Here is a 24,923-nt window from a genome sequence, read left to right as displayed (position 1 = left end):
ACCCACCGGGACCCCCCCAGGTACCCACCGGGACCCCCCCGCACCCACCGGAACCGCTCCGCACCCACCGGGACCCCCCCGCACCCACCGGGACCCACCGGGACCCCCCCGCACCCACCGGGACCCCCCCGGGACCCTCCAGGACCCACCGGGACCCCCCCGCACCCACCGGGACCCCCCCAGTACCCCCCAGGACCCGCCGGGACCCCCCCGCACCCACCGGGACCCCCCCGGTACCGACCCCCACCAGGAGCCCATGGGGCGGACCCCGGGGTGGGATTTGGGGGTGATCGGGGAGGTTTTGGAGCACTTTGGGGTTCCCGAGACCCCCGGGTGAGATTTGGGGGTCCTGGGGGAATTTGGGGAGCACATTTGGGGATCCTGGGGGTGGTTTTGGGGCACTTTGGGGTTCCCGAGACCCCCGGGTGGGATTTGGGGGTCCTGGGGGAGGTTTTGGGGCACTTCGGGGTTCCCGGGACCCCCGGGTGGGATTTGGGGGTCCTGGGGGAATTTGGGGAGCACATTTGGGGATCCTGGGGGTGGTTTTGGGGCACTTTGGGGTTCCCGAGACCTCCGGGTGGGATTTGGGGGTCCTGGGGGAATTTGGGGAGCACATTTGGGGATCCTGGGGGTGGTTTTGGGGCACTTTGGGGTTCCCAGGACCCCCGGGTGAGATTTGGGGGTCCTGGGGGTGGTTTTGGGGCACTTTGGGGTTCCCAGGACCCCTGGGTGGGATTTGGGGGTGCTGGGGGAGGGGCTTTGTCCCCACTTCTGTCCCCCAAACCCCCAGACCCTCAAACGCGACCCCCCAAAACTCGAGGTGGGTGGGACCCCCTCACCCCCCCCTCCCAAAGAGCCCCTTCCCCAAAATCCCCTTCCCCAAAACTCCCCCTCCCCGCGTTCCGGGTGGAGCGGGATGGGGGAGGGGGGGGGGGGGAAGTCCCACCGCCCCCTCCCCTTTTTTATTTTGGGGTGGCCCCCCAGCAGAACCCAACCCCGGGGGGGGCAGGGCGGCGGCCGCTCCCTGATGGATTAATTAGCGCTAATTACTGTTGTGCTGACGAGCCCGGAGCGGGTCCCGGCACGCCCCGCTCGCGGCGTTCCCAAGGGATCGCGGCGGGATGGGATGGGATGGGATGGGATGGGGGGGGGGCACGGATCGGGGGGGGGGGTCAGGGGGGTCCCCGGGGTGTCCCCAATGTCCCCCCACCCCAAATGACCCCCCCAGGAGGCGACAATGGCGAGCGAGCGGCTGCGCAGCGCGCAGGACCTGCTGGACCTCACCTTCCAGTGTGAGCGCCGAGGGGGCGGCGCCGCCGCTTTTTGGGGACCCCCCCCCCCCCGAAAATCCGTGACCCCCCCCACCCTCAATTCCGTGACCCCCCCCACCGAAAATCCGCAACCCTCCCGAAAATCCGCGACCCCCCACCGAAAATCCGCAACCCCTCCCCAAATCCGTGACCCCCCTGAAAATCCGTGACCCCCCCTCCGAAAATCCCCGAGCCCCGCCCCAATTCCGTGACCCCCCCCCGAAAATCCGTGACCCCCCCACCCTCAATTCCGTGGCCCCCGCCACCGAAAATCTGCGACCCCCCCACCGAAAATCCGCAACCCCTCCCCAAATCCGCGACCCCCCCCACCGAAAATCCGCGACCCCTCCCCAAATCCGTGACCCCCCCTCCGAAAATCCGCGACCCCCCTCTCAATTCCGTGTCCCCCCCGAAAATCCGCGACCCTCCTGAAAATCCGTGTCCCCCCCTCCGAAAATCCGCGACCCCCTCCTCAATTCCGTGTCCCCCCCCGAAAATCCGCGACCCTCCTGAAAATCCGCGACCCCCCACCGAAAATCCGCGACCCCTCCCCAAATCCGTGACCCCCCCCACCGAAAATCCGCGACCCCTCCCCAAATCCGTGACCCCCCCTCCGAAAATCCGCGACCCCCCTCTCAATTCCGTGTCCCCCTCCCCAAAAATCCCTGTCCCCCCCTCCGAAAATCCGCGACCCCCTCCTCAATTCCGTGACCCCCTCCCCGAAAATCCGTGACCCCCTCCCCGAAAATCCCCGAGCCCCCCCCGAAAATCTGCGACCCCCCCCGAAAATCTGCGACCCCCGCCTCAATTCCGTGTCCCCCTCCCCGAAAATCCCCGAGCCCCCCCAGTTCTGTGTCCCCCCGCCGAAAATCCGTGACCCCCCCCGAAAATCCGTGACCCCCCGAAAATCCGCGACCCCCCCCGAAAATCCGCGTCCCCCCCAAATCCGCGACCCCCTCCCCAAATCCGCGCTCCCCCCCGAAATCCGTGACCCCTCCCCAAATCCGTGACCCCTCCTCAAATCCGCGTCCCCCCCTTAAATCCACGTCCCCCCCCCCAAATTCGAGACCCCCTCCCCAAATCCGCGACTCCCCTCCCAAATCCGCGTCTCCCTCCCCAAATCTGCGCCCCCTCCTCAAATCCACGCCCTCCCCTTAAATCCATGACCCCTCCCCAAACTCGCGACCCCCCCCAAATCCACGCCTGCCCCGCAAATCCGAGACCCCCTCCCCCAAATCCGAGACCCCCTCCCCCAAATCCGAGACCCCCTCCCCAAATCCGCAACCCCTCCCTCAAATCCCTGTTCCCCTCCCAAACCCGCGTCCCCCTCCCCAAATCCACTCCCCCCCTTTAAACCCGCGCCCCCCCAAACCCGCGACCCCCTCCCCAAATCCGCGCCCCCCCCTCAAATCCACGCCTCCCCCCCAAACCCGCGACCCCCTCCCCAAATCCGCGCCCCCCCTCAAATCCGCGACTCCCCCCAAACTCGCTACCCCCCCCCAAATCCGCGACCCCCTCCCCAAATCCGCGCCCCCCCTCAAATCCGCGATTCCCCCCAAACTCGCTACCCCCCCGAAATCCGCGACCCCCTCCCCAAATCCACGCCCCCCCTCAAATCCGCGCGACCCCCCAAACCCGCGACCCCCTCCCCAAATCCGCTCCCCCCCGCAAATCCGCGACCCCCTCCCCAAACCCGCGACCCCCTCCCCAAATCCACGCCCCCCCCTCAAATCCGCGACTCCCCCCAAACTCGCGACGCCTCCCCCCCAAACCCGCGACCCCCTCCCCAAATCCGCGCCCCCTCTCAAATCCGCGCCCCCCCCCAAACTCGCGACCCCCTCCCCAAATCCGCGCCCCTCCTCAAATCCGCGCCCCCCCCCAGCGCTGGCCATGCAGCACATGGACCTGAAGCAGGTGGAGCTGGACACGGCCGTGGCCAAAGTGGACGAACTCTCCCGCCAGCTCGAGTCCCTCTGGACGGACGGGCCCGGACCCCCCCCCAAAGTACGACCACCCCCCCCCCACACGAGGTTTTTTTGGGGGGAGGGGGCGTCCCCCCCTTCATCCCACCCCTCATTTGCAGCCCCTCCCCCAGGAGCAGAACAGCCCCGGCCGGAGCCGCCCGGGCCGCAGGAGCCTCCTCTCGGACAGCCTGGAATTGGGGGGGGGTCTCGGGGACCCTCTGGGGCGCCCCAGCTCGCCGAGACCCCCGCCCCATTTCCTGGGGGGGGATGAACGCGCCCCCTCCCCCCGGCCCAAGGTGCTGGCGGTGCCCAGCGGGGGTGGGGGAGGGGGAGGAGGGGGGGGCAGAGCCCCCTCCCCACGACCCTTCCCCCGGCCCTACGAGTTCCTGGGGGGGCTCGGGGGGTCGCCGAGGCCGGGGGAGGGGGGGGCTTTTTTCGCCGAGAGACCCCCGGCGCCCCCCCCGTACGAGGTGCAGGGGCTGTACCCGTCCCTCAGCGGCCCCCCCGCCACGTTCCGGGCTCAGGGTAAGGGGGGACACTGGGGGACACTGGGGGATACTGGGGGATACTGGGGGGACACTGAGGGGACATCGGGGGGACATGGGGGGGACACAGGGGGGACATTGAGGGGACACTGAGGGGACATCGGGGGGACACTGGGGGGACACTGGGGGAGAAGGGGAAGGGGCTGGGCTGGGCTGGGGAGGAGGTTGGGCCACCTGGGGTGTCCCTGTCCCTCAGTGTCCCCAAATCATCTCGGGGTGTCCCTGACCCATCCCGGGGTGTCCCCAAATCATCTCGGGGTGTCCCTGACCTGTCCCAGGGTGTCCCTGACCCCCATTGTCCCTAAATCATCTCAGAGTGTCCCTAAATCATCTCGGGGTGTCCCTAAATCATCTCGGGGTGTCCCTGTCCCATTTTGGGGTGTCCCTGTCCCATTTTGGGGTGTCCCTGTCCCTCAGTGTCCCTAAATCACCCTGGGGTGTCCCTGTCCCATCTCGGGGTGTCCCTGACCCATTTTGGGGTGTCCCTATCCCATTTTGGGGTGTCCCCGTCCCCCATTGTCCCTAAATCACCCTGGGGTGTCCCTGTCCCATTTTGGGGTGTCCCTGTCCCTCACTGTCCCTAAATCACCCTGGAGTGTCCCTGACCCATTTTGGGCTGTCCCTGACCCATTTTGGGGTGTCCCTGTCCCGTTTTGGGGTGTCCCTGACCCATTTTGAGGTGTCCCTGACCCATTTTGGGGTGTCCCTGTCCCATTTTGGGGTGTCCCTGTCCCTCACTGTCCCTAAATCACCCTGGAGTGTCCCTGACCCATCCCGGGGTGTCCCTGACCCGTTTTGGGGTGTCCTTGACCCTCATTGTCCCCAGCCCATCCCAGGATGTCCCTGACCTGTCCCAGGGTGTCCCTGTCCCCCATTGTCCCTAAATCATCCCAGGGTGTCCCTGACCCATTTTGGGGTGTCCCTGTCCCCCATTGTCCCTAAATCATCCCGGGGTGTCCCCAAATCATCTCGGGGTGTCCCTGTCCCCCACTGTCCCTAAATCACCCCGGGCTGGCCCTGTCCCATTTTGGGGTGTCTTTGACCCGTTTTGGGGTGTCCCTGACCCATTGTGGGGTGTCCCTGTCCCCCATTGTCTCTAAATTACCCTGGAGTGTCCCTGTCCCATTTTGGGCTGTCCCTGACCCATTTTGGGGTGTCCCTGTCCCATTTTGGGCTGTCCCTGACCCATTTTGGGCTGTCCCTGTCCCATTTTGGGGTGTCCCTGTCCCATTTTGAGGTGTCCCTGTCCCTCAGTGTCCCTAAATCACCCTGGAGTGTCCCTGACCCATCCCGGGGTGTCCCTGTCCCATTTTGGGGTGTCCCTGTCCCGTTTTGGGGTGTCCCTGTCCCATTTTGGGCTGTCCCTATCCCGTTTTGGGGTGTCCCCGACCCATTTTGGGGTGTCCCCGACCCATTTTGAGGTGTCCCTGTCCCTCAGTGTCCCTAAATCACCCTGGAGTGTCCCTGACCCATTTTGGGGTGTCCCTGTCCCATTTTGGGGTGTCCCTGTCCCATCCCCACACCCATCTCGGGGTGTCCCTGATCCCCATTGTCCCTAAATCATCCTGAGCTGTCCCTGTCCCATTTTGGGGTGTCCCTGTCCCATTTTGGGGTGTCCCTGTCCCATTTTGGGGTGTCCCTGTCCCTCAGTGTCCCTAAATCACCCTGGAGTGTCCCTGACCCATTTTGGGGTGTCCCTGTCCCATTTTGGGCTGTCCCTGTCCCATTTTGGGCTGTCCCTATCCCGTTTTGAGGTGTCCCTGTCCCATTTTGAGGTGTCCCTGACCCATTTTGGGGTGTCCCCGACCCATTTTGAGGTGTCCCTGTCCCGTTTTGGGGTGTCCCTGTCCCATTTTGAGGTGTCCCTGACCCATTTTGGGGTGTCCCTGTCCCATTTTGGGGTGTCCCTGTCCCATTTTGGGGTGTCCCCGACCCATTTTGAGGTGTCCCTGTCCCATTTTGGGCTGTCCCCGACCCATTTTGAGGTGTCCCTGTCCCATTTTGGGCTGTCCCTGTCCCATTTTGGGGTGTCCCCGACCCATTTTGGGGTGTCCCTGTCCCATTTTGGGCTGTCCCTATCCCGTTTTGGGCTGTCCCTGTCCCGTTTTGGGGTGTCCCTGTCCCATTTTGGGCTGTCCCCGACCCATTTTGGGCTGTCCCTGTCCCATTTTGAGGTGTCCCTGTCCCATTTTGGGCTGTCCCTGTCCCATTTTGGGGTGTCCCCGACCCATTTTGGGGTGTCCCTGTCCCATTTTGGGCTGTCCCTGTCCCATTTTGGGGTGTCCCCGACCCATTTTGGGGTGTCCCTGTCCCATTTTGGGCTGTCCCTGTCCCATTTTGGGGTGTCCCCGACCCATTTTGGGCTGTCCCTGTCCCATTTTGAGGTGTCCCTGTCCCATTTTGGGCTGTCCCTGTCCCATTTTGGGGTGTCCCCGACCCATTTTGGGGTGTCCCTGTCCCATTTTGGGCTGTCCCTATCCCGTTTTGGGCTGTCCCTGTCCCATTTTGAGGTGTCCCTGTCCCGTTTTGGGCTGTCCCTGTCCCATTTTGGGGTGTCCCCGACCCATTTTGAGGTGTCCCTGTCCCATTTTGGGGTGTCCCTGTCCCTCAGTGTCCCTAAATCACCCTGGAGTGTCCCTGTCCCGTTTTGGGGTGTCCCTGTCCCATTTTGGGGTGTCCCTGTCCCATTTTGAGGTGTCCCTGTCCCATTTTGGGCTGTCCCTGTCCCGTTTTGGGGTGTCCCTGTCCCATTTTGGGGTGTCCCTGACCCATTTTGGGGTGTCCCTGTCCCGTTTTGGGGTGTCCCTGACCCATTTTGGGGTGTCCCCGACCCATTTTGAGGTGTCCCTGTCCCATTTTGGGGTGTCCCTGTCCCTCAGTGTCCCTAAATCACCCTGGAGTGTCCCTGACCCATTTTGGGGTGTCCCTGTCCCATTTTGGGCTGTCCCTGTCCCATTTTGAGGTGTCCCCGACCCATTTTGAGGTGTCCCTGTCCCATTTTGGGGTGTCCCTGTCCCCCACTGTCCCTAAATCCCCCCAGGCTGTCCCTGTCCCATTTTGGGCTGTCCCTGACCCGTTTTGGGGTGTCCCTGTCCCATCTCGGGGTGTCCCTGTCCCCCATTGTCCCTACATCCCCCCGGGCTGTCCCTGACCCGTTTTGGGCTGTCCCTGTCCCATTTTGGGCTGTCCCTATCCCGTTTTGGGCTGTCCCTGTCCCGTTTTGGGGTGTCCCTGTCCCATTTTGGGCTGTCCCTATCCCGTTTTGGGGTGTCCCCGACCCATTTTGAGGTGTCCCTGTCCCATTTTGGGGTGTCCCTGTCCCTCAGTGTCCCTAAATCACCCTGGAGTGTCCCTGTCCCGTTTTGGGGTGTCCCTGTCCCATTTTGGGGTGTCCCTGTCCCATTTTGGGGTGTCCCTGTCCCATTTTGGGCTGTCCCTGTCCCGTTTTGGGGTGTCCCTGTCCCATTTTGGGGTGTCCCTGACCCATTTTGGGGTGTCCCTGTCCCGTTTTGGGGTGTCCCTGACCCATTTTGGGGTGTCCCCGACCCATTTTGGGGTGTCCCTGTCCCATTTTGGGGTGTCCCCGACCCATTTTGGGCTGTCCCTGACCCATTTTGAGGTGTCCCTGACCCATTTTGAGGTGTCCCTGTCCCATTTTGGGGTGTCCCCGACCCATTTTGAGGTGTCCCTGTCCCATTTTGGGGTGTCCCTGTCCCCCACTGTCCCTAAATCCCCCCGGGCTGTCCCTGACCCATTTTGGGGTGTCCCTGTCCCGTTTTGGGGTGTCCCTGACCCGTTTTGGGCTGTCCCTGTCCCATTTTGGGGTGTCCCTGTCCCATTTTGGGCTGTCCCTATCCCGTTTTGGGCTGTCCCTGTCCCGTTTTGGGGTGTCCCTGTCCCATTTTGGGGTGTCCCTGTCCCATTTTGGGGTGTCCCCGACCCATTTTGGGCTGTCCCTGTCCCATTTTGGGGTGTCCCCGACCCATTTTGGGCTGTCCCTGACCCATTTTGGGGTGTCCCTGTCCCATTTTGGGGTGTCCCCGACCCATTTTGAGGTGTCCCTGTCCCATTTTGGGGTGTCCCTGTCCCTCAGTGTCCCTAAATCACCCTGGAGTGTCCCTGACCCATTTTGGGGTGTCCCTGTCCCATTTTGGGCTGTCCCTGTCCCATTTTGAGGTGTCCCCGACCCATTTTGAGGTGTCCCTGTCCCATTTTGGGGTGTCCCTGTCCCCCACTGTCCCTAAATCCCCCCAGGCTGTCCCTGTCCCATTTTGGGCTGTCCCTGACCCGTTTTGGGGTGTCCCTGTCCCATCTCGGGGTGTCCCTGTCCCCCATTGTCCCTACATCCCCCCGGGCTGTCCCTGACCCGTTTTGGGCTGTCCCTGTCCCATTTTGGGCTGTCCCTATCCCGTTTTGGGCTGTCCCTGTCCCGTTTTGGGGTGTCCCTGTCCCATTTTGGGCTGTCCCTATCCCGTTTTGGGGTGTCCCCGACCCATTTTGGGCTGTCCCTGTCCCATTTTGGGGTGTCCCTGACCCATTTTGAGGTGTCCCTGTCCCATTTTGGGGTGTCCCTGTCCCTCAGTGTCCCTAAATCACCCTGGAGTGTCCCTGACCCATCCCGGGGTGTCCCTGTCCCATTTTGGGCTGTCCCTGTCCCATTTTGGGGTGTCCCTGTCCCATTTTGAGGTGTCCCTGTCCCATTTTGGGGTGTCCCCGACCCATTTTGGGCTGTCCCTATCCCGTTTTGGGCTGTCCCTGTCCCATTTTGGGCTGTCCCCGACCCATTTTGGGCTGTCCCCGTCCCCCACTGTCCCTAAATCCCCCCGGGCTGTCCCCAAACCCCCAGATGACCTCAGCATCAAACGGCGGCCGCAGAAAAGTTGGAACGAGTCCGACCTGGACGTGGCCTACGAGAAAAAAGCGCCCGGCCCGGGGGGCTACGACCGTGAGAGGGGGGGGCCGGGGGGTCCCGGGGGTCTCGGGGACACTGGGGGGACACTGGGGGACACTGGGGGACAGCGGGGGGGTGGCACAGGGAAGGGGGGGCTGGAACCTGATGGGGTTTGGGGGCTTTTTTGGGGGGGTTGGGAGCTTTTTTGGGGGGGGTCTGGGGATTTTTTGGGGGATTTAGGATGGAGAGAGGTTTCCAGGATGTTTTTTGGGGGGGTTTAGGGTGGAGAGAGGTTTCCAGGATGTTTTTTGGGGGGTGTTCTGAGGTTTTTTGGGGGTTTTAGGGTGGAGAGAGGTTTCCAGGGTATTTTTTTGGGGGGGTCTGGGGTTTTTTTGGGGGGATTTAGGATGGAGAGAGGTTTCCAGGTTTTTTGGGGGGGGTGTGAGGTTTTTTAGGGGAGTTTAGGATGGAGAGAGATTTCCAGGATATTTTTTGGGGGCATTTAGGATGGAGAGAGATTCCTAGGATATTTTTTGGGCAGATTTAGGCTGGACAGAGATTCCCAGGCTATTTTTTGGGGGGTGTGAGGTTTTTTAGGGGAGTTTAGGCTGGAGAGAGATTTCCAGGATATTTTTTGGGGGCATTTAGGCTGGACAGAGATTCCCAGGATAATTTTTGGGGGCATTTAGGCTGGAGAGAGATTTCCAGGACATTTTTGGGGCAGATTTAGGCTGGACAGAGATTCCCAGGCTGTTTTTTAGGGCATTTAGGATGGACAGAGATTCCCAGGCTATTTTTTGGGGGGTGTGAGGTTTTTTAGGGGAGTTTAGGCTGGACAGAGATTCCCAGGATATTTTTTGGGCGGATTTAGGCTGGACAGAGATTCCCAGGATAATTTTTGGGGCAGATTTAGGCTGGAGAGAGATTCCCAGGCTATTTTTTCTTTTTGGGGGGGGGCCCTCTGAGCTTTTTTACCCCACCTAACCCTTTCTTGGAATCAGGAGGGGGGGGGGGGGGACAACCCCCACCTTCCAAAATCCCCAAACCCCCCCCCCCTCTCCCCAGGCACCCCCGAGAGCCAATCGAGACCCCCCCCCTTGGGCCTCTGGAGAGAATCCAGCCTGGATGGGGGCAAGGTGAGGCCGAATTTGGGGTGGGGGTGGTGGGGGGGTCTTCCAGAAGATTTTAGGGGTTGTTTCCAACCTCAACCCCCCCCCCCCCTCCCCAGGACGGCGTTTTTGGGGGGCACAGCGCGACCCTACCCCGGAATTACAAGCTGTCCCCTCTGGAGCGCCGACAGGAGGGGGGGGCCGCGCTTTTTCGGAGCCCCCCCGGTGCCAGGACGCTGCCGAGGGGGTGGCACCCGTGCCAGCAGCCGGTGTCGCGCATCCCCGTGCCCCCACCCCCGGCCGGGAGACCCCCCCGCCACAAGCCCCTGCCCCTCTCCATGATCTTCAAGCTCCAAAACGCTTTTTGGGAGCAGGGCGGGGGTGGGGGTGCTGGGGGGGGGCCCAGGGGGCTGCCCTTGCTCGGCTCCCCCCTCCCAACCCCCCCACCCCAGGGTGGGGCGCGGCTGTCGCCCCAAAAAATCCCGGCGCTGCCCCCCGGCCCCCCCCCGACGCTGGGTGGGGGGGAAGGTGAGGGGGAAGGGGGAGGTTTTGGGGGGGGGGGGTAAAAAGGGGATTTGGGGGGGTTTGAGGGGGGTAAAAAGGGGATTTGGGGGGGGTTGGGGGGGATAAAAAGGGGATTTGGGGGGGTTTTGGGGAGGTTGGGGGGGTAAAAAGGGGATTTGGGGGGGTTTTGGGGGGGTAAAAAGGGGATTGGGGGGGTTTGGGAGGGTAAAAAGGGGATTTGGGGGGGTTTGGGGGAGGTTGGGGGGATAAAAAGGGGATTTGGGGGGGTAAAAAGGGGATTTGGGGGGGTTTTGGGGGGTAAAAAGGGGATTTGGGGGGGTTTGGGGGAGGTTGGGGGATAAAAAGGGGATTTGGGGGATTTGGGGGGGTTTTGGGGGATAAAAAGGGGATTGGGGCTTTGGGGGGGGTAAAAGGCGATTTAGGGGGGTTTTGGGTGGGTTTGGGGGGGATAAAAAGGGGATTTGGGGGGGTTTTGGGGAGGTTGGGGGGGTAAAAAGGGGATTTGGGGGGGTTTGAGGGGGTAAAAAGGGGATTTGGGGGGGTTTGGGGGAGGTTGGGGGGGTAAAAAGGGGATTTGGGGGGGTTTGAGGGGGGTAAAAAGGGGATTGGGGGGGTTTTGGGGGAGGTTGGGGGGGTAAAAAGGGGATTTGGGGGGGTTTGAGGGGGGTAAAAAGGGGATTGGGGGGGTTTTGGGGAGGTTGGGGGGATAAAAAGGGGATTTGGGGGGGTTTGGGGGGGTAAAAAGGGGATTTGGGGGGGTTTGGGGAGAAAAAAGGGGATTTGAGGGGGTTTGAGGGGGTAAAAAGGGGATTTGGGGGGGTTTTGGGGGGGTAAAAAGGGGATTGGGGGGGATTGGGGAGGTTTGGGGGGGATAAAAAGGGGATTTGGAGGGGTTTCGGGGGAAAAAAGGGGATTTGAGGGGTTTTGGGGGATAAAAAGGGGATTTGGGGGGATAAAAAGGGGATGGGGGGTTTTGGGGAGGTTGGGGGGTAAAAAGGGGATTTTGGGGGGATAAAAAGGGGATTGGGGGGGTTGGGGGGGTAAAAAGGGGATTGGGGGGGATTGGGGAGGTTTGGGGGGGATAAAAAGGGGATTTGGGGGGGGTTCGGGGGAAAAAAGGGGATTTGAGGGGTTTGGGGGGGGATAAAAAGGGGATTTGGGGGGGTTTGGGGGTTTGGGGGGATAAAAAGGGGATTTGGGGGGGTTTTGGGGAGGTTGGGGGGATAAAAAGGGGATTTGGGGGAGTTTTGGGGGGAAAAAAGAGGATTTGAGGGGTTTTGGGGGGATAAAACAGGGATTGGGGGGGTTGGGGGGGTCAAAAGGGGATTGGGGGGTTTTGGGGAGGTTGGGGGGGTCAAAAGGGGATTTGGGGGGGATAAAAAGGGGATTGGGGGGGTTGGGGGGGTTTGGGGGGAATAAAAAGGGGATTGGGGGGGTTTGGGGGGGTAAAAAGGGGATTGGGGGGGTTTCAGGGGAAAAAAGGGGATTTGAGGGGTTTGGGGGGTAAAAAGGGGATTTGGGGGTTTTGGGGGGGATAAAAAGGGGATTTGGGGGGTTTGAGGGGATAAAAAGGGGATTTGAGGGGTTTGGGGGGGATAAAAAGGGGATTTGGGGGGTTTGGGGGGGATAAAAAGGGGATTTGGGGGTTTGGGGGGGGTTTGGGGGGGTTTGGGGAAGCTGGGGGGTAAGCAGGGGATTTGGAGGGGGCTCAAGAGGATAAAAAGGGGATTTGGGGGGGTTTGGGGAAGATAAAAAGGGGATTTGGGGGGGCTTGGGGGGATAAAAAGGGGATTTGAGGGGGTTTGGGGGGGTAAAAAGGGGATTGGGGGGGTTTGGGGGGGATAAAACGGGATTGGGGGGGTTTGGGGGGTAAAAAGGGGATTTGAGGGGGGTTTGGGGGGCTGGGGGGGATAAAAAGGGGATTTGGGGGGGATAAAAAGGGGATTTGGGGGACTGGGGGGGTAAAAAGGGGGTTGGGGGGGTAAAAAGGGGATTTGGGGGGGTTTTGGGGCGGTTTTGGGGAGGTTGGGGGGGATAAAAAGGGGATTTGGGGGGGATAAAAAGGGGATTGGGGGGGTTGGGGAGGGTAAAAAGGGGATTTGAGGGGCTCCGGGGAGGTAAAAAGGGGATTTGAGGGGTTTTGGGAGGGTAAAAAGGGGATTTGAGGGGTTTGGAGGGGTTGGGGGGGGATAAGGGGATTTGGGGGGGCTCAAGGGGATAAAAAGGGGATTTGAGGAGTTTTGGGGAGGCTGGGGGGGGGATAAAAAGGAGGATTTGGGGTGGATAAAAAGGGGATTTGGGGGCAGCGAGGGGTCTCGGGAGGGGACCAAAAAGGGATTCCTGCAGAGGGGTCAGTGGATCTCCATCGCGTGCCCCCCCCCCCCCCCAAAAAAAAAATTTGGACAGCATCCCCAAATTGCGGAGAGCTCCACGAGAACCCCAATTCGAGGCGGGGATGGGGGGGTGCTCCTTCATATAACCCCCCCCCACCCCCCCAATTTAGGGACCACCTCCCCCTCACCCATCCCTCCCACCCCCAGCTCCAGCGAGCCGCCCCGCGCCCCCCGACCCTCAATTGCCGCCCCCTCCCGAAGCCGAAACGGAGCTGGAGCGGCTCCTGGAAGGATCCTTGGAAGGATCCCTGGAAGGATCCTTGGAGCGACCCCTGAGCCCCACGCGGCTGCAGCCGCTGCTGCCCCCCGAGGCCCGCAGGGTCCCCGAGTTCCAGGAGGTCGCTCGGGTGTTGGCGGAGATGCCGCGACCCCTGAAACGCCGCGGGTCGATGGAGCAAAGCCCCGGGCCCGCCGTGGCTCCGAGCCGTACCCGGCAGTACCAGCAGCTCATCACCCGCCTGCTGCACCGCCCGCAGCCCGCGGCGGCACCGGGGGACGGCACCGGCCCGGAGGCGGCACCGGCACCGTCGGCTCCGGCCGAAGGGCAAAGTCCGAGTCCGAGTCCTCCGGTGGTAGCGCCGGTGGCGGCGGCCGGAGGGGCTGCGCAAGTGCCGGTGAGTGATGGGGTGAGGGGTGAGGGGGGACGGTGGTGGGGTGTTGGTGGCGTTTGGGGACCCCCGAGGTGTCCCACGGGGTCCGTGTCCCTCTGAGACCCCCGGGGTGTCCGTGTCCCTTGGAGACCCCTCCCTCCGGTGTCACACGGGGTCTGTGTCCCCTGGAGACCCCCGGGGTGTCCTTGTCCCTCTGAGACCCCTCCCCGGTGTCACACGGGGTCTGTGTGTCCCTCTGAGACCCCCCTGGGCTTTGTCCCCTGGAGACCCCCGAGGTGTCCTTGTCCCTGTCCCGGTGATGTCCCCAAGCTCCGGGGCTGTCCCGGGGTGATGTCCCCAAGCTCCCTGGGATGCCCCGGGTTGATGTCCCCAAGCTCCGGGGGTGTCCCGGTGATGTCCCCAAGCTCCCTGGGATGCCCCGGGTTGATGTCCCCAAGCTCCGGGGGTGTCCCGGGTTGACGTCCCCAAGCTCCCTGGGATGCCCCGGGGTGATGTCCCCAAGCTCCGGGGCTGTCCCGGGTTGATGTCCCCAAGCTCCGGGGGTGTCCCGGTGATGTCCCCGAGCTCCCTGGGATGCCCCGGGTTGATGTCCCCAAGCTCCGGGGGTGTCCCGGTGATGTCCCCAAGCTCCCTGGGATGCCCCGGGGTGATGTCCCCAAGCTCCGGGGTGATGTCCCCAAGCTCCGGGGGTGTCCCGGTGATGTCCCCAAGCTCCCTGGGATGCCCCGGGTTGATGTCCCCAAGCTCCGGGGTGATGTCCCCAAGCTCCGGGGCTGTCCCGGTGATGTCCCCAAGCTCCCTGGGATGCCCCGGGTTGATGTCCCCAAGCTCCGGGGTGATGTCCCCAAGCTCCGGGGCTGTCCCGGTGATGTCCCCAAGCTCCCTGGGATGCCCCGGGGTGATGTCCCCAAGCTCCGGGGTGATGTCCCCAAGCTCCGGGGGTGTCCCGGTGATGTCCCCGAGCTCCGGGGCTGTCCCGGGTTGATGTCCCCAAGCTCCGGGTTGATGTCCCCTGACCTCTCCCGATGTCGCAGGAGCTGCGCTCGGCCCTCCGCGACCCCTCCTCACCCCGGCGCCGCCCCGGGGCCCGGGTCCGCCTCAACCCGCTGGTGCTGCTGCTGGACGCGGCCCTGACCGGGGAACTGGACGTGGTGCAGCAGGCGGTGGCAGAGGTGCGACACCGGGGACAGGGAGAGGGGACACAGCGGGGACAGAGGGGAGCCGCCGCCGGCGATGAAGTGGGGGGGGACCCACAGAAGGGGTGGGGGGGCGGCAGGGACGGAGGTGAGGGACAGCAGGGACATCGGGGGTGTCCCCCGGGGTGTCCCCCGGGGTGGCACTGAGGGGACAGGGCGCTGTCCCCAGCTGAACGACCCGAGCCAGCCCAACGACGAGGGCATCACGGCGCTGCACAACGCCATCTGCGGCGCCAACTACGCCATCGTGGACTTCCTGATCGCCAGCGGGGCCAACGTCAACTCCCCCGACAGCCACGGATGGTGACGTGGGGATGGGGGACACCGGGGACACCGGGGGGACACGAGGGGGACACGGGGGGACACGGGGGAACTCGGGCTTGGAGGGTGGGACAGGATCCTCACGGCCACGGATGGTGACGCGGGGATGGGGGACACCGGGGGGACAGGGGGGGAGTCGGGTTTGGAGGGTGGGACAGGACCCCGACAGCCACGGATGGGGACACGGGGATGGGGGACACCGGGGGGACACCGGGGGGACACGGGGACAGTCGGGCTTGGAGGGTGGGACAGGATCCCCACGGCCACGGATGGGGACACGGGGATGGGGGACACCGGGGACACCGGGGACACCGGGGGGACACCGGGGGGACACCGGGGGGACACGGGGGGAGTCGGGTTTGGAGGGTGGGACAGGATCCCCACGGCCACGGATGGGGACACGGGGATGGGGGACACCGGGGGGACACGGGGGGACAGAGGGGACACCGGGGGGACACCGGGGGGACACGAGGGGACACGGGGAGAGTCGGGCTGGGAGGGTGGGACAGGATCCCGACAGCCACGGATGGTGACGTGGGGATGGGGGACACCGGGGGGACACCGGGGGGACACGAGGGGACACCGGGGGGACACCGGGGGGACACGGGGGGAGTCGGGTTTGGAGGGTGGAACAGGATCCTCACGGCCACGGATGGTGACGCGGGGATGGGGGACACCGGGGGGACACGGGGGGACACGGGGAGAGTCGGGCTGGGAGGGTGGGACAGGATCCCGACAGCTGCGGATGGGGACACGGGGATGGGGGACACGGGGGGACACGGGGGGACACGGGGGAACTCGGGCTTGGAGGGTGGGACAGGATCCCGACAGCTGCGGATGGGGACACGGGGATGGGGACAATGGGGGGACACCGGGGGGACACCGGGGGACACGGGTTTGGAGGGTGGGACAGGATCCCGACAGCCGCGGATGGGGACACGGGGATGGGGGACACCGGGGGGACACCGGGGGGACACCGGGGGGACACGGGGGAACTCGGGCTTGGAGGGTGGGACAGGATCCCGACAGCCACGGATGGGGACACGGGGATGGGGACAATGGGGGGACACCGGGGGGACACCGGGGGACACGGGTTTGGAGGGTGGGACAGGATCCCGACAGCCGCGGATGGGGACACGGGGATGGGGGACACCGGGGGGACACCGGGGGGACACCGGGGGGACACGGGGGAACTCGGGCTTGGAGGGTGGGACAGGATCCCCACGGCCACGGATGGTGACGCGGGGATGGGGGACACCGGGGGGACACGGGGGGACACCGGGGGGACACGGGGAGGACACGAGGGGACACCGGGGGACACCGTGGATACCGGGGGACACCGGGGGACACGGGGGGGACAGGGGGGACACCGGGGGGACACCGGGGGACACCGGGGGACACGGGGGGGACACGAGGGGACACCGGGGGACACCGTGGACACCGGGGGACACCGGGGGACACGGGCTTGGAGGGTGGGACAGGGGACAGGGATGGTGCCACAGGTGACCCCAATCAACCCCAAACGCTCCATGACCCCCCAAACCCCCCAATAACTCCCCAAACCCTCGGTGACCCCAATAACCCCCAAACTCTTGGTGACCCCAAAACTTCCCCAATGCCCCCAAACCCTCGGTGACCCCAAAACCCCTCCAGCACCCCCAAACCATCGGTGACCCCAATAACCCCCCAAACCCTCCAGGACCCCAAAACGCCCCCCAACCCTTCATTCACTGCCAAGGCGCCATAATGAAACCCCAACCCCTTTTTGGGGTGGTGGGGGGTGGTCCCGGGGGTCCCCTCCCCTTTTTTTGGGGTGGTGGTCCCGGGGGTCTCTCTCCTTTTTTTGGGGTGGTGGTCCCGGGGGTCTCTCTCCTTTTTTTGGGGTGATGGTCCCGGGGGTCCCTCCCCTTTTTGGGGTGGTGGTCCCGGGGGTCTCTCCCGTTTTTTTGGGGTGGTGGTCCCGGGGGTCCCCTCCCCTTTTTTTGGGGTGGTGGTCCCGGGGGTCTCTCCCGTTTTTTTGGGGTGGTGGTCCCGGGGGTCTCTCTCCTTTTTTTGGGGTGGTGGTCCCGGGGGTCTCTCTCCTTTTTTTGGGGTGGTGGTCCCGGGGGTCTCTCCCGTTTTTTTGGGGTGGTGGTCCCGGGGGTCCCCTCCCCTTTATAGGGTGGTGGTCCCAGGGGTCTCTCCCCTTTTTGGGGTGGTGGTCCCAGGGGTCTCTCCCATTTTTTTGGGGTGGTGGTCCCGGGGGTCTCTCCCCTTTATGGGGTGGTGGTCCCGGGGGTCCCCTCCCCTTTTTGGGGTGATGGTCCCGGGGGTCTCTCCCATTTTTTTGGGGTGGTGGTCCCGGGGGTCTCTCCCATTTTTTTGGGGTGGTGGTCCCGGGGGTCTCTCCCATTTTTTTGGGGTGGTGGTCCCAGGGGTCCCTCCCCTTTTTGGGGTGGTGGTCCCGGGGATCTCTCCCCTTTTTGGGGTGGTGGTCCCAGGGGTCTCTCCCATTTTTTTGGGGTGGTGGTCCCAGGGGTCCCTCCCCTTTTTGGGGTGGTGGTCCCAGGGGTCCCTCCCCTTTTTGGGGTGGTGGTCCCGGGGGTCGCTCCCATTTTTTTGGGGTGATGGTCCTGGGGGTCCCTCCCCTTTTTGGGGTGGTGGTCCCGGGGGTCTCTCTCCTTTATGGGGTGGTGGTCCCGGGGGTCCCTAAAGGCCCCCTCCCCACTTTAGGACCCCCCTGCACTGCGCGGCCTCGTGCAACGACACCGGGGTGTGCGTGGCCCTGGTTCGCCACGGAGCCGCCATTTTCGCCACCACCGGCAGCGACGGCAGCCTGGCCGTGGAGAAGTGCGACCCGTACCGCGAGGGGTACGCCGACTGCTCCAGTTACCTCACTGGTGCGTACTGGGAGCACTGGGAGGGACTGGGAGAGGGGCTGGGGGCACTGGGAGGGGCGGGGGATGTGGGGGATATGGGGGTTATGGGGGTTATGGGGACTGGGGTTACTGGGATTGGGGACTGGGAGGTTCTGGGGGGTTGTGGTGTGAGCTGACTGCTCCAGTTGCCTCACTGGTGTGTACTGGGAGCATTGGGAGAGGGGCTGGGGGTACTGGGAGGGACTGGGAGGGGCGGGGGATGTGGGGGTTATGGGGACTGGGGTTACTGGGATTGGGGACTGGGAGGTTCTGGGGGGTTGTGGTGTGAGCTGACTGCTCCAGTTGCCTCACTGGTGTGTACTGGGAGCACTGGGAGAGGGGCTGGGGGTACTGGGAGGGACTGGGAGGGGCGGGGGATGTGGGGGTTATGGGGACTGGGGTTACTGGGATTGGGGACTGGGAGGTTCTGGGGGGTTGTGGTGTGAGCTGACTGCTCCAGTTACCTCACTGGTGTGTACTGGGAGCACTGGGAGAGGGGCTGGGGGCACTGGGAGAGGGGCTGGGAGGGGCGGGGGATGTGGGGGTTATGGGGACTGGGGTTACTGGGATTGGGGACTGGGGAGTTGTGGTGCGACCCGTACCGCGAGGGGTATGCCGACTGCTCCAGTTACCTCACTGGTGTGTACTGGGAGCACTGGGAGGGACTGGGAGAGGGGCTGGGGGCGCTGGGAGGGACTGGGAGGGGCGGGGGATATGGGGGATATGGGGGTTATGGGGACTGGGGTTACTGGGATTGGGGACTGGGAGGTTCTGGGGGGTTGTGGTGTGAGCTGACTGCTCCAGTTGCCTCACTGGTGTGTACTGGGAGCACTGGGAGGGACTGGGAGAGGGGCTGGGGGCACTGGGAGGGGCGGGGGGTCGGGTGGGGGAGAATTTGGGGTTGTTTTGGGGCTGTTTTGGGGTTGTTTTGGGGTTGTTTTGGGGCTGTTTTGGGGTTTCTGTCAACGCGGTGGCACCGGGCAGAATTTTGGGGTCCCGGGTGGGGTTTTTGGGATTTTGGGGTGACCCCGCTGTCCCCCACAGAGGTGGAGCAGGGCATGGGGGTGCTGAACAGCGGCGTGGGGTCGGCTGGGGCTGTTTTGGGGTTGTTTTGGGGTTGTTTTGGGGCTCTTTTGGGGCTGTTTTGGGGCTCTTTTGGGGTTTCTGTCAACGCGGTGGCACCGGGCAGAATTTTGGGGTCCCGGGTGGGGTTTTTGGGATTTTGGGGTGACCCCGCTGTCCCCCACAGAGGTGGAGCAGGGCATGGGGGTGCTGAACAGCGGCGTGGGGTCGGCTGGGGCTGTTTTGGGGTTGTTTTGGGGCTGTTTTGGGGTTGTTTTGGGGCTCTTTTGGGGCTGTTTTGGGGCTGTTTTGGGGTTTCTGTCAACGCGGTGACACCGGGCAGAATTTTGGGGTCCCGGGTGGGTTTTTGGGATTTTGGGGTGACCCCGCTGTCCCCCACAGAGGTGGAGCAGGGCATGGGGGTGCTGAACAGCGGCGTGGGGTCGGCTGGGGCTGTTTTGGGGTTGTTTTGGGGCTGTTTTGGGGCTGTTTTGAGGTTTCTGTCAACGCGATGACACCGGGCGGAATTTTGGGGATACCGGGTGGGGTTTTTGGGATTTTGGGGTGACCCCGCTGTCCCCCACAGAGGTGGAGCAGGGCATGGGGGTGCTGAACAGCGGCGTGGTGTCGGCTGGGGCTGTTTTGGGGCTGTTTTGGGGTTGTTTTGGGGCTGTTTTGGGGCTGTTTTTAGGTTTCTGTCAGCACGATGACACCGGGCAGAATTTTGGGGATACCGGGTGGGGTTTTTGGGATTTTGGGGTGACCCCGCTGTCCCCCACAGAGGTGGAGCAGGGCATGGGGGTGCTGAACAGCGGCGTGGGGTCGGCTGGGGGAGAATTTGGGGTTGTTTTGGGGCTGTTTTGGGGCTGTTTTGGGGTTTCTGTCAACGCGGTGACACCGGGCAGAATTTTGGGGATACCGGGTGGGGTTTTTGGGATTTTGGGGTGACCCCGCTGTCCCCCACAGAGGTGGAGCAGGGCATGGGGGTGCTGAACAGCGGCGTGGTGTCGGCTGGGGCTGTTTTGGGGCTGTTTTGGGGTTGTTTTGGGGCTGTTTTGGGGCTGTTTTTAGGTTTCTGTCAGCACGATGACACCGGGCAGAATTTTGGGGATACCGGGTGGGGTTTTTGGGATTTTGGGGTGACCCCGCTGTCCCCCACAGAGGTGGAGCAGGGCATGGGGGTGCTGAACAGCGGCGTGGTGTACGCGCTGTGGGATTACAGCGCCGAATTTGGGGACGAGCTCTCGTTCCGGGAGGGGGAGCCGGTGACGGTTCTGCGCCGGGAGCCCCCCGAGGAGCTCGACTGGTGGTGGGGGTCCCTCTACGGCCACGAGGGCTACGTGCCCCGCAACTACTTCGGGGTGAGGAGGGGTCCCGGGGGGGTCCCATGGGTGCCCGGTGGGGTGGGGGGCTTTTGGGGAGGGGTCTTGTGGGGTTATTTGGGGAGGGGTCTTATAGGATCGTTTGGGGAGGGTCCCACAAGGCACCCGGATTCTTTTGGGTGGGGGTCCCACAGCCCCAGGGGGGTCCCATGGGTGACCTGTGGGAGGGGGGAGCCATGGGGAGGGGTCCTGTGGGGTTATTTGGGGAGGGGTCTTATAGGATCGTTTGGGGAGGGTCCCACAAGGCACCCGGATTCTTTTGGGTGGGGGTCCCATGGGTGCCCTGTGGGAGGGGGGACCCGTGGGGAGGGGTCCTGTGGGGTTATTTGGGGAGGGGTCCTGTGGGGTTATTTGGGGAGGGGTCCCACAAGGCACCCGGATTCTTTTGGGTGGGGGTCTCACAGCCCCAGGGGGGTCCCACGGGTTCCCTGTGGGTGGGGGGCTTTTGGGGAGGGGTCCTGTGGGGTTATTTGGGGAGGAGTCTTGTGGGGTTATTTGGGGAGGGGTCCCACAAGGCACCCGGATTCTTCTGGGTGGGGGTCTCACAGCCCCAGGGGGGTCCCACGGGTTCCCTGTGGGTGGGGGGCTTTTGGGGAGGGGTCTTGGGGGGTTATTTGGGGAGGGGTCTTGTGGGGTTATTTGGGGAGGGGTCCTGTGGGGTTATTTGGGGAGGGTCCCACAAGGCACCCGGATTCTTTTGGGTGGGGGTCTCACAGCCCCAGGGGGGTCCCACGGGTTCCCTGTGGGTGGGGGGCTTTTGGGGAGGGGTCTTGTGGGGTTATTTGGGGAGGGGTCTTATAGGATCGTTTGGGGAGGGTCCCACAAGGCACCCGGATTCTTTTGGGTGGGGGTCCCATGGGTGCCCTGTGGGAGGGGGGACCCGTGGGGAGGGGTCCTGTGGGGTTATTTGGGGAGGGTCCCACAAGGCACCCGGATTCTTCTGGGTGGGGGTCTCACAGTCCCAGGGGGGTCTCACGGCACCCGGATTCTTTTGGGTGGGGGTCTCACAGCCCCAGGGGGGTCCCACGGGTTCCCTGTGGGTGGGGGGCTTTTGGGGAGGGGTCTTATAGGGTTATTTGGGGAGGGGTCTTGTGGGGTTATTTGGGGAGGGGTCTTGTGGGGTTATTTGGGGAGGGGTCCCACAAGGCACCCGGATTCTTCTGGGTGGGGGTCTCACAGCCCCAGGGGGGTCCCACGGGTTCCCTGTGGGTGGGGGGCTTTTGGGGAGGGGTCTTGGGGGGTTATTTGGGGAGGGGTCTTGTGGGGTTATTTGGGGAGGGGTCCTGTGGGGTTATTTGGGGAGGGTCCCACAAGGCACCCGGATTCTTTTGGGTGGGGGTCTCACAGCCCCAGGGGGGTCCCACGGGTTCCCTGTGGGTGGGGGGCTTTTGGGGAGGGGTCTTGTGGGGTTATTTGGGGAGGGGTCTTATAGGATCGTTTGGGGAGGGTCCCACAAGGCACCCGGATTCTTTTGGGTGGGGGTCCCATGGGTGCCCTGTGGGAGGGGGGACCCGTGGGGAGGGGTCTTGTGGGGTTATTTGGGGAGGGGTCCCATAAGGCACCCGGATTCTTTTGGGTGGGGGTCTCACAGCCCCAGGGGGGTCCCACGGGTTCCCTGTGGGTGGGGGGCTTTTGGGGAGGGGTCTTATAGGGTTATTTGGGGAGGGGTCCTGTGGGGTTATTTGGGGAGGGGTCCTGTGGGGTTATTTGGGGAGGGGTCTTATAGGATCGTTTGGGGAGGGGTCCCACAAGGCACCCGGATTCTTTTGGGTGGGGGTCCCACAACTCCCACACCCTTTTGGGGTTGGGGGGTTTTTTTGGGGTCTTTTTGGGGGGGTTTTGGGGTTTTTTGGGGGGGTGATTTTGGTGTTGAGGGTTTTTTTTGGGGGGGGGTTGGGTTTTTTGGGATTGGGGTTTTTTTGGGGGTGATTTTGGTGTTGGGGGGTTTTTTTTGGGGGGGCGGTTTTGGGGTTGGGGTTTTTTTGGGGTGATTTTGGTGTTCAGGGTTTTTTTTTGGGGGGGGGTTGGGTTTTTTGGGATTGGGGTTTTTTTTGGGGTGATTTTGGTGTTGAGGGGGTTTTTTTTGGGGGGTTTAGGTTTTTTGGGGGGGGTTTGGGATTGGGGTTATTTTTGGGGTGATTTTGGTGTTGAGGGTTTTTTTGGGGGGGGTTTTGGGATTGGGGTTTTTTTTTGGGGTGATTTTGGTGTTGGGGGGGTTTTGGGGGGGGTTTAGGGTTTTTTTGGGGGGGTTTTTTGGGATTGGGGTTTTTTTGGGGGTGATTTTGGTGTTGAGGGGGGTTTTTGGTGTTCAGGGGTTTTTTTTGGGGGGAGTTTAGGTTTTTTTGGGGAGTTTTTTTGAGATTGGTTTTTTTTGGGGGGGTGATTTTGGTGTTGAGGGTTTTTTTTTTGGGGGGTTGGGGTTTTTTGGGATTGGGTTTTTTGGGGGGGTGATTTTGGTGTTGGGGTTTTTTTGGGGGGGGTTAGGGTTTTTTTTGGAGGGGTTTTTTGGGATTGGGTTTTTTTTGGGGGGTGATTTTGGTGTTGAGGGTTTTTTGGGGGGGGTTAGGTTTTTTTGGGGGTTTTTTTGGGATTGGGGGTTTTTTTGGGGGTGATTTTGGTGTTGAGGGGGGTTTTTGGTGTTGAGGGTTTTTTTTTGGGGGGGTTAGGTTTTTTTGGGGGGGGGGTTGGGATTGGGGTTGTTTTTTTGGGGTGATTTTGGTGTTGGGGGTTTTTTTTTGGGGGGGGTTAGGTTTTTTTGGGGTTTTTTTGGGGATTGGAGTTTTTTTGGGGGGTGATTTTGGTGTTGAGGGTTTTTTTGAGGGGTTTTTTGGGATTGGGTTTTTTTTTGGGGTGATTTTGGTGTTGAGGGTTTTTTGGGGGGGGGGGTTTGGGGATTTGGGGTTTTTTTGGGGGGGGGTTAGGTTTTTTTGGGGGGGGGGTTTGGGATTGGGGTTGTTTTTTTGGGGTGATTTTGGTGTTGGGGTTTTTTTTGGGGGGGGGTTTAGGTTTTTTGGGGTTTTTTTTTTTGGGATTGGGGTTTTTTGGGGTGATTTTGGTGTTGGGGGGATTTTTTTTGGGGGGTTTTTTTGAGATTGGTTTTTTTTGGGGTCATTTTGGTGTTGAGGGTTTTTTTGGTGTTGAGGGTTTTTTTTTTGGGGGGGAGTTTAGGTTTTTTTGGGGGGGGTTTGGGATTGGGGTTTTTTGGGGTGTTTTTGGTGTTGGGGGGAATTTTTTTGGGGGGAGTTTAGGTTTTTTGGGGGGTTTTTTGGGATTGGTTTTTTTTGGGGGGGTGATTTTGGTGTTGAGGGTTTTTTTTGGGGGGGGTTGGGGTTTTTTGGGATTGGGGTTTTTTTGGGGAGGTGATTTTGGTGTTCAGGGGTTTTTTTTGGGGGGGTTTAGGTTTTTTTGGGGGGGTTTTGGGATTGGGGTTTTTTTGGGGGTGATTTTGGTGTTGGGTTTTTTTTTGGGGGGGGGTTTTAGGTTTTTTGGGGGTTTTTTTTTGGGATTGGGGTTTTTTTTGGGGTGATTTTGGTGTTGAGGGTTTTTTTTGGGGGTTTTTTGGGATTGGGGTTTTTTTGGGGTGATTTTGGTGTTCAGGGTTTTTTTTTGGGGGGGGTTGGGTTTTTTGGGATTGGGATTTTTTTGGGGGTGATTTTGGTGTTGAGGGGGTTTTTTGGGGGGGGTTTTGGGATTGGGTTTTTTTTTGGGGTGATTTTGGTGTTGGGGGGGTTTTTTGGGGGGGTTAGGGGTTTTTTTGGAGGGTTTTTTTGGGATTGGGGTTTTTTTGGGGGTGATTTTGGTGTTGGGGTTTTTTTTGGGGGGGTTTAGGTTTTTTTGGGGTTTTTTTTTTGGGATTGGGGTTTTTTTTGGGGTGATTTTGGTGTTGAGGGGGGTTTTTGGTGTTGAGGGTTTTTTTTTTGGGGGGGGTTTAGGTTTTTTTGGGGGGGGTTGGGATTGGGGTTTTTTGGGGTGATTTTGGTGTTGAGGGGTTTTTTTTGGGGGGGTTGGGTTTTTTTGGGGGGTTTTTTGGGATTGGTTTTTTTTTGGGTGGGTGATTTTGGTGTTGAGGGTTTTTTTTTTGGGGGGGTTGGGTTTTTTGGGATTGGGTTTTTTTTGGGGAGGTGATTTTGGTGTTCAGGGTTTTTTTTGGGGGGGGTTTAGGTTTTTTTTGGGGGGGTTTTGGGATTGGGGTTTTTTTTGGGGTGATTTTGGTGTTGGGTTTTTTTTTTGGGGGGGGGTTTTAGGTTTTTTTGGGGGTTTTTTTTGGGATTGGGGTTTTTTGGGGTGATTTTGGTGTTGGGGGGATTTTTTTGGGGGGGTTAGGGTTTTTTTTGGGGGGGTTTTGGGATTGGGGTTTTTTTTTGGCGGGGTTAGGGTTTTTTTGGGGGGGGTTTTTGAGATTGGTTTTTTTTGGGGGTGATTTTGGTGTTGAGGGTTTTTTTTTTGGGGGGTTAAGTTTTTTTGGGGGTTTTTTGGGATTGGGATTTTTTTTTGGGGGGTGATTTTGGTGTTGAGGGGGGGTTTTTTTGGGGGGGGGGTCTCCCCTCCCCCTGACCCCTCCCCCATTTCTCCCCCAGCTCTTCCCGAGGGTGCGGCCGCAGCGGAAGAAAATCTGAGGGGGGGTCCTGGGGTCGCCCCTCCCCCACCCCCCCCCCGAGCTCCTTTGATGGCCCCTCCCCCCCTCCCCCTCCCCCCCCCGTGGTGGCCCCTCCCCCCC

The 24,923-nt window shown here is 61.7% G+C and overlaps 1 protein-coding gene across 1 annotated transcript; it reads left to right on the top strand.

Moving 5' to 3' along the window:
* Nucleotides 1-1,237: 1,237 nt before the first annotated feature.
* On the top strand, nt 1,238-24,829 carry PPP1R13L (protein phosphatase 1 regulatory subunit 13 like; the record flags this gene model as incomplete). Its single annotated transcript, XM_082299621.1, has 12 exons — nt 1,238-1,292; nt 3,193-3,314; nt 3,406-3,799; nt 8,666-8,764; nt 9,776-9,846; nt 9,939-10,347; nt 12,891-13,351; nt 14,383-14,520; nt 14,714-14,847; nt 17,578-17,744; nt 19,986-20,185; nt 24,784-24,829. The coding sequence occupies 12 exons, from the start codon at nt 1,238-1,240 to the stop codon at nt 24,820-24,822; spliced, it is 2,289 nt and encodes a 762-aa protein (XP_082155747.1). The 3' UTR covers nt 24,823-24,829.
* Between the last annotated feature and the right edge of the window lie 94 nt (nt 24,830-24,923).

The sequence above is a fragment of the Coloeus monedula genome (assembly GCF_965178545.1).
Source record: "Coloeus monedula genome assembly, chromosome: 33".
In the NCBI taxonomy this organism is placed as follows: Eukaryota; Metazoa; Chordata; class Aves; order Passeriformes; family Corvidae; genus Coloeus; species Coloeus monedula.
This window is presented reverse-complemented; position numbering and strand designations above follow the sequence as displayed.